The 8,495-nt window shown below is 42.2% G+C and overlaps 1 protein-coding gene across 4 annotated transcripts in view; it reads left to right on the top strand.

Moving 5' to 3' along the window:
- Positions 1–5,987: 5,987 nt before the first annotated feature.
- si:ch73-383l1.1 (receptor tyrosine-protein kinase erbB-4) overlaps positions 5,988–8,495 on the top strand; it is a 354,983-nt gene continuing 352,475 nt past the window's right edge. For all 4 annotated transcript variants that reach the window (XM_019351950.2, XM_019351949.2, XM_013276352.3 and 1 more), the window contains exon 1: positions 5,988–6,401. In XM_019351950.2, the coding sequence (XP_019207495.1) occupies positions 6,335–6,401 (67 nt within the window). In that variant the 5' untranslated portion in view covers positions 5,988–6,334. The remainder of the gene's footprint in view (positions 6,402–8,495) is intronic.

Raw genomic sequence — 8,495 nt, 5'->3', positions numbered from 1 at the left:
TATTTAATAACACAGATGATAAAGACATAAAAACCTGTGTGGGTACAAAATGCCTTAGGACAGTAAAACAAAACAAAGCAAAACAAAACACCAATTAAGTGTTGGCCTGTGAATAGAAAGATTATGAGTCTTTTTTTTTGTGCGTGCACAGATGTAATTAATCTAAAGTCAGCAGGCAGCTGGTCCAAAATAACAGAACCACAGCAACTGAATGCTCAGCTTATTGTCAGCAGATTAGACACGTGACTCTATCGTCTCTGGACAGTTGACAATTAACTGGCTAAACAATAATAACAGTTAGTTACAAGTTAAGGTAATTATTAGGTTTGGATGTCCTAAAAGTAGCACTTTGGTTCTAAAAAAAACATTTGATTACATTTTTACATGACAGTTTTTTCAATTAGTCCAACAATGTTAGCTCTGCTTCAAAGAAATTTTCAGCAATGCCAGCTAACAGCAGCTAACAGAGGCTAACAGCAGCACACAGTGGCTAACAGCAGCTAACAGAGGCTAACTGCTACACTTGCTGATAGAAAAGTTCAGCACATCCTCAACAACTCATTCAGTATCAATGTCATCAGAAGTGAGCTTCACAGACCCATCGACTTGGATCGGACTCTTTACAGCCTCCTAAATATACTGATGTGAACATCCAGATATTGTCCACATCTGTATATTTAGGCCGAGGTAAACAGCAGACTGACAGCTTACACTCAGTACAGATCAGCATTAACCATCCAACATATTATTTTCCATGTTATTTATGTTATTTATATGTATTTGATATTTATATGTGAAGTTGATGAATATTGGACCATTTCATTATGCTGTATTGAAGAAGACTTGAAACTAGAAACAAAATCACCAGAGGAATTTTTACTTAGGCCACATATAAAGTGAGAAGTAGGGTCATTTCCATATAGATTTCTATACAATTTGACATTTTGCAACAAAGAGTTGCCCCATCCTGATCATTAGGAAGACTACAGGTTTAATGCGTCTCCACATTTGCTTGAATAAGATTAAGAAGTGTGACCCAAAAAGGCAACTTTTCTTCTAGATTTTAAGGGATGGCAGAAAAAGAAAAAATGAAAAATATTAACTCCACGCTTAGATTTGATCATTTTATTGTTTCAATGTTCATGTTTTTAAACAGAAAACCTTTAGGCCCTGATGGCCCATCCAAGGTGTTATCTATGCAACAACAGCTGGGACAGACTTCGGTTCCCTCATGACCCTGAACTGGGTGACTGGTTAAGAAAACGGATGGATACGTATTTCACTCTGTATCTGTCATATATTTAGTGTCACTGTGATGAAGAGGTTAGTGCTGTCACTTCATAGAAAAAGTTCTTGGGTTTGAACTTGTGGCATCTTTTGTTCACTTCACGCTTGGTGGATTTTTTCCCGGGTCTCAGATTTCCTCAAACAGTCTAAAGACTACGTGTCAGGTTACCTGGTGAAGTTGCATCTTTAGGTTCAGATGTTCCAGCCTATTTTCCATGTGTACAAATACATATTAAAATATTTTTATTAAATTAATCTGTACCCTGCTGTGATTTGCGTATAAGACTTAATTGCAGGGCACAGATGGAAGAAATGTAATAATTTTAATGAACAACAACTGGTAAATACTCACAATACAACTGAGAAGCAAACTCAAGTTACACTCGAGAAAGGATTTGGTCCAGTTACCAAAGTTTCTTTGTACCCAATTTTTTTTCTCCAATTCTGTCAGTTTCACATTCAGGTAAGTTGATTCTGATTTTCAGAATCTCCAATGCAGGTGAATATTCATTGCTTTCCACAGGGCCAGGTAAGTATTCTTGAGTGCGGTGAGAGCGGCGCTTGTAGGTATGACCAGAAGCTAGCCAGGCTGATGCACCAGGAAGGATTCTACAGGTAAGGTTGGCATGTAAATAACAAATCATTAAATACCAAAGAAGACTGAGTGATGCTACCACATTGGTTAGCTCAACAACCTGATGAATGGCGAGTGGTAGGTTATAAACTGTATACTGTGTATTTTTGCCCTGTCTCACTACCCTTACCCGCAGCCGGTCTGAGTTTTGGGAGTTTTTCTTTCCTATTTTTGCCAAGTGCTTGCTCATAGATGATTGTTGGGTTTTTTTTCTGTATAATGGTTGTAGGGCATTTACTTTGCAATTTGGCATTTGGTACAATATAAATGAAATTGAATTGAAATGAATTGATGATAAGTGTTGATTATAAATGGGTGTGCCAGGAGCCCTGGGCAGCCACAACTTCAGCTAAAGGGAGGTAAGCTGAAAAAGTCACACACACAATTACTTGGGGAACCATGACAACCCCATATACCCAATTTTGACCTTTTTTAAAGGTTTATTTTTTAAAAAGGTGCAAAATTATAGAGGTACAAAACCACTGGTTCAGAACTGGTCTCTGGAAGGCACAAAGCAAAAAGCCTCAAATAGCTGCCTTTGTGCACTGTCGAATGCACAAAGGCAGTGCCTTGGAGTGCACTATCCCATTCACTTCTGGTTGTTCCCCCTACAGATACATTAAAGTACCTTTTTTTCGTGTGTATATGCGTTAAATCCCAAGATAATCTACAGCTTGTATGAAAACTGTTTAATATTTATGTGACTTTTCAAATGCAGAAAACTTTAGAGAGTGATTACCAGTGTTGGGACTAACGCGTTATTAAGTAACGCGTTATTAAGTAACCGTGCTCGTTACCACAATAATAACGTAGTTACTGTTAAGTAACGCGTTACAGTAACTACGTTATTATTGTGGTAACGAGCACGGTAACTAGTTATTATGCCAAAACCAGGAACGCGTTACTCGTTACTGGGATTTAGATAGGCTCGTTACTCGTTACTTCGTGTGGTGGATATCGCGGAGCTTCCACAGATTCAATAACATTAGCAAGTGGTGGAGGCCAGCAGGTGGATGAAGGAAAAGGGAGGCAAGAGGAGAGACCCGAAGCGGCCGCCGGTCCGCGTGTCAGGTGAACTGAACTTCAGGTAAGAAGTTATGACCTGCAGTCTATCGGAGTCAGATATAAACCAAGTTTAGGTGGAGTTTATTTTCGGTATGCTGACATTTTCGTACTGCGTGCTAGCTAGCATGACGGAGTTTCTATACAGCTGGGTGGGTGCTATGTTACTGATGCTGAACTTTATTTTGTTCGTACGGTTAATTATTAGAGTTGCCAACCGTTCCCTAAAAAACAGAATCGTCTGGTATTCAGAGAAAATATTACGCGTTTCGTACTGAGGTGAAAAGGAACACAGTTTGTCCCGGACTTCAGCTACAATGAAAAAGACACAAAGCTGAAGCTGCACAGCTGCCTCTTCTTTTCTCATTCTCATTTCTACTTCAAACACGAAACTGATCAATGATCAGCTGATCGGCTTTTCTCTCTTGTTTATTTATCGCTCACTTTGCGCCAGAAAGAGGAAACCAGCGGATGTTGCGCTGAACAACAGCAGCACGTTTAAGCTTGATCAGCTGTTGTTAGAATTTATTTAATATTAATTGCTAGTATCAGCTGATGTTTGCTGGAGCCACAGCTGTAAAGCTGCTGGTCATGATATCAGTTTGGTTATCTGGTGAGAGGGAAACATGCAGATGAAACCAGGAGATGTCCTTACTGAATCATCACAGCTGAACAGGTGATGTAGAAACAGGTTTACCTTTTAGGTGACATGAATGAGTTGAAGAGAAGTTATGAACTGTTTCTGAGAGACAAATAACACCAGGATCCTTTTCTACGTAGCTGACAGCTGGTAACTGTGCAGGGGTGGATCTAGCAAAGTGTTGCCAGGGGGCCAGGTAGGGCATTAACAGGGAAAGGGGGGGACAAGGAAATACTTTTCTTTATTATTCTCATTTAAAATGTCTCGCTTTTAAAAAAATAATTATCTGAGTCTTACAACAAACAATTGATAGATTGATACATATATACCATCAGAACAGTGTACATCACTGTCACAACAGTGTTTGTTTTCATTCAAAGGCTTTATGATTTTTCCTATAATGGTGGGCCAGTCTCTAGTCAAAATGCCCGGGACGATTTTTTTGTCCCAGTCCAGCTCTGTATGCAGCTCATCTGCAGTCTGGTGTTACCTACATCTTCCTATTCAGAAGGCAGAATTTCCAAGTTCTGAGTACAATCAAAAGCACCACGACTGCAGTTTTTGTGTTGGATGTAAAATGCAGGCTAGAATCATGGCGGCGGTCAACGACGGTCCAGGCGTGGGATTTCTCTCGTGGAAATGTGCACATTATTTTTTCCCTTCTATTGGTAGGTGGCACAGTGCACTTGTGGCAAGTAAGCAAGCTAGAAGACTGGCAATCTTGCTGGGTATCCAGTTACGGAAGCAACACATTAACAAGAGAATTCTGAGTAAAACCAAAGTTACTTTCCCTAGTAACTAGTTACTCTGAAAGTAACGAGTACCTTGAAGTAACTGAGTTACTTTTTTAGAGAAGTAACTAGTAATGTAACTAAGTTACTAATATAAAGTAACTTACCCAACACTGGTGATTACACACACATCTGTGATGGAAAGGCAAACAAAATAACCCATTTAATGATTTTTGTGAGGGTCCTGATGTCCGCCTTTTTGCTACTGAGGAGATATGGCCTTCACTTCAGGTCCCTCAGCAGCAGAGGTGGGTGGATCAATATTATATCAATAGCATCAATATCAGGGCTCGTATTGGCATTGGATCAATACTAGAATGATAAGACTGATACTTTGTATCCTCTAACTTCAGTATGAATCCCAGTGAATTGCATTAACTAAAATATTATTGTTTTTGGAGAAGGGACGAAAAAATATTCCTCAAACACACACTAGTTTCTAAAGACATTAAAAGCTAAAAGGTCTTGTTGTGTTACATACTGTGGCAAGTGAAAATCACAGTGATTTAATGTCATTAAAATGTGTTTTGCAAACTGATGAGATTCATCTCATACATCATGACACACTGCTCTCCCCTACCTTAACCTAATTAGGGTTAAATAGGTTAAAAGTACTGGTATCGGTGTTGGCAATACTTGGTATCAGACTGATGCCAAAATTTGCAGTACTGCACAGCACTACTCAGCAGCTCTGTGATCAAAAGGCTCAGAACCGAGCAGTTCCCCGTGAATTCCCCTAGAGAGCAGCAAAGGACACTAAATAAACCACCCCTTCAGGCACCGTGAGGCTGTATCAAGGATGGTCCCCACATTAATTCTCCAATAGTTCCAGTTACGGTCGAGTTTTCGCCTTACACGGATCGCAAATCAATATCTTTTTGTCCTCGTCGATTCGCCAGCTCGTTTCATACTTTCATGTCAGTCCACAAATAAAAAGCAGAGTGCAGAATATCTGTGGGCAGACTGGCTTGTAAAATGAGCGGCCCTGAAAATGGTACACTGCTCCAGCCTTTTGCCTTCACTGCGGCTTCTTCACACCAGCACAATCAAACTTTATAGGCTGTGCCTCGTAGCGGTGGGTATTTGCAGAGGCTGACCCTGCTGGCGAAGCAGGAAACTTTCGTGGTGTTGCTGAAAGTGCACTGTGCGGTGTTCCACTGATGTCTTCTGTCTGTCGCATTATACCTCCCTGAACAAACTACTTCCTAAATCATGATCAGGGTCAGATATTAAGTCATTTGTCTTTTCTTTCCAGCAATAAAGAAGTGCACAGTGGCCGACACAGCAGCCAAACAGAAACCAAAACAAAACCTGCTCCTAACAGGTGTATCGACGGTAGCGTTGGAGCTTAATAGCCAATCAGGAGAGGCGATAAGTAGGGTGGGCGGATTTCCAAAAAAAAAAAAAAGTATTAAACGCTCCTAATCTTTTGGATGGGACTTAATAGGGCGAAGGAGGTGTCGATCATACCAAAGGAGGCGTGTTCAGACGCCCGACACGCACACGCATACGCACACACGCGCGCGCGCACAACCCCCCACCCCCCATCCTCCTCCTCCCTCCCTCCCCCCAGCCACCGGCGCGATGGCAGTGTGAGGAGTAAATGGCTCAGAGTATCCGCGGTGGAAAGCGACCTAAACACTGGAGTAGGAACCGACACGCAAACAGAACGAGGCGCGGTGCGTAAAAGCTCTCCACGGCGCACGGAAACGGTGCCAGGTGTCCAAGAAGCGCAAAAGAAGACTCCGACGGGGTTTTTTTTTTTCTTTTTCCTTCCTCTCTCTCTCTGTCTCTCTCTTTCGCTCTCTCTTTTGGTTAATTTTTTTACGCGTGTGATCAACGAGGATATCTTAATTGGACATGTGAGTTACGGGAGTTAACAAGAGAAGCAGGCTTTTTTTTTCTTCCCGCCCCCCCAAGATGAAGTTCTTCCCAGCTTGCGTCCTCGTCACTTTGGCGGTGATCGGATCCTGTGCGGCGCAGTCAGGTGAGTGCTTTTGGGGATGCGCGTCTCTGCGCCTCCGTCTTTCGGTCAGGGTCTGACTTGAAAAGCACCGATTAAGTGAGAGTTGAGACATCCAAAGAGCAACAGAGCCGATCCTTTTCTGTCCCCGCAGAGACTTTAGCAAGAATTCCACTGAATGATAACTAAAGGTCGTCGGGTTTCTGACTCTTTCTGGTCCAAAACTTAACACAAGTTCACATCCTGGCACGCTGGTGCTGATTTCAATGATCGCTCTCGCACCTGCAGGAAACTGTCATTCGGCTGCCTCTGCGTAAAATAAAATAAAGCTCCCCAAACTGTCCCTCTACTGTCGTTTTAACCCACTTTTCTTTTCTTTTTTCTTTTTTCTTTTTTTACGCGAGATATGCTTGAACGCCTGGTTCGAAAACAGTTACATAAAATGAAATCTCCAAACAAAGGAAAAACATCTGTCATCAAACAGACTGCGAATCCGCGCTGATTTCGATGATTTAGATCCCTACACTAAGTATGAATGAATGCGCCATCGTTTCAGTTTAATTCCCCAAAGCGGGCACTGACAGATCGAAGACTAATATATTTATATATAAGACTCGGGCTGCACCAGTGGCACAGTTCTTTTTTTAAATTCCTTACTGTCTTTGAATTATTTAGATGTAGCAGATATTCTGAGGGCGATACAGGCAGTGGGAAAAACATCTCGCTTTCATCATCATCATCGCGACCCCCATGGAGTCGGTCCCTTGACGAAAATCACTTTAATGCTCCTTCAGCGTGCCTGTTTTGGCTTCGGATGCGTCAGTGACACTCGACAGTCAATTTATAGTAAAGTTAATGGGGTTTTTATTTATGTGCTCTGGCAGATCCTTCCTTTGGCGCCCCTGTAGGGTGTTTGCTGAGGTTTTAAATCCCGCTGGGATGTTTTGTTTATGATGCATGATTTGATTGCGCTCTTATTTGAAGTAAATCATTAAGTTCAACTTTTTTCTTTTCTCCACTGGCTTTTTGTTCCCACGCTTACTCATTGATAATTCAAATTTGATTTGGTTTGGTGTGATATCTCTTCTGGAATTCTATCCAGTTATTTGCAGTTCAATAAGTGATCCATAATCTGGGTTCTTAGTTGACACAATCAAGTGTTTGGCACAGACTGCTGAGCCAAGGAAAAACAAACAGAAACGTGCTTATGAGGCGGCACAACAGGAAAGTTGTCAGATTCATGTTCAGAGGTGAATTTGGCCCCAAACTTTCAAGGATTCCAAATTAAATTCCTGGATGCTTTTCCCCTTTCCTGCCTCTAAAGACAGCTCTGTTTTTCTTTGGCCCGGCCTCTGCACATACACACCACCTCTCTCTTTCTCTCCCTGAGTCCTGTGTGGATCTTTGGATGCAAGGCGAGGGAGAGGGTGGATGCGCGGATGGATGGGTGACACCCGGGATGAATGGGGAAGTAAAGTGGCACCCTCGCTGGTTTATTTATTCTCCGTGCATGCACTCCCACTCCGGGATATTTGTGATGCAAATTGTAGCCCAAGAATCTGAGCTATGCCTCTCGGGGAAAATGTTGTGTTTGTGTGCATTGAGCAGTGCTGAGCGTGCTGTCTGTCCACTCTTTCCTATAACTACCCCACCCCCATCTCTCTCGCTCTCTCCCTCTTTATTGGAGGTATAAAAAATGACACCACACATCATATATCAATCCCACGTGAAGCCGTGCGAGGGTGAAGTAAGTCAAGGCGAAAGATGTTCACTTATAAAATGGTGATTGAATCTGTCTCCTGCTGCGAGACAAATGTCTGAAGCGGTCCTTCCAGTCAGCCGGTCTACAGAGGTGCATGCGCTGTAAACTATGTGGGCGCCTCATCTGTGCCAAGCGTGGATGTTTTCACACAGCCAGAGAGCTTTTTCATTTTCAATTAGACGAACGTGAAACCCACAAAAGTCATTCAGAGATCAGTGATGACCACGTGGAAACAGGCCTGATCAGCTTTCTCATTTTAAACTCATGGAAGGCGAAAAGAAAAAGAAAGCCTTGGCTGACTTCTCTCAGCCCTAATGTTCCTGGTGATTTGAGACTAAAGAAGTAAACTGGCATGC

Source organism: Oreochromis niloticus, linkage group LG23 (genome assembly GCF_001858045.2).
Source record: "Oreochromis niloticus isolate F11D_XX linkage group LG23, O_niloticus_UMD_NMBU, whole genome shotgun sequence".
Taxonomy (NCBI): domain Eukaryota; kingdom Metazoa; phylum Chordata; class Actinopteri; order Cichliformes; family Cichlidae; genus Oreochromis; species Oreochromis niloticus.
This window is presented reverse-complemented; position numbering and strand designations above follow the sequence as displayed.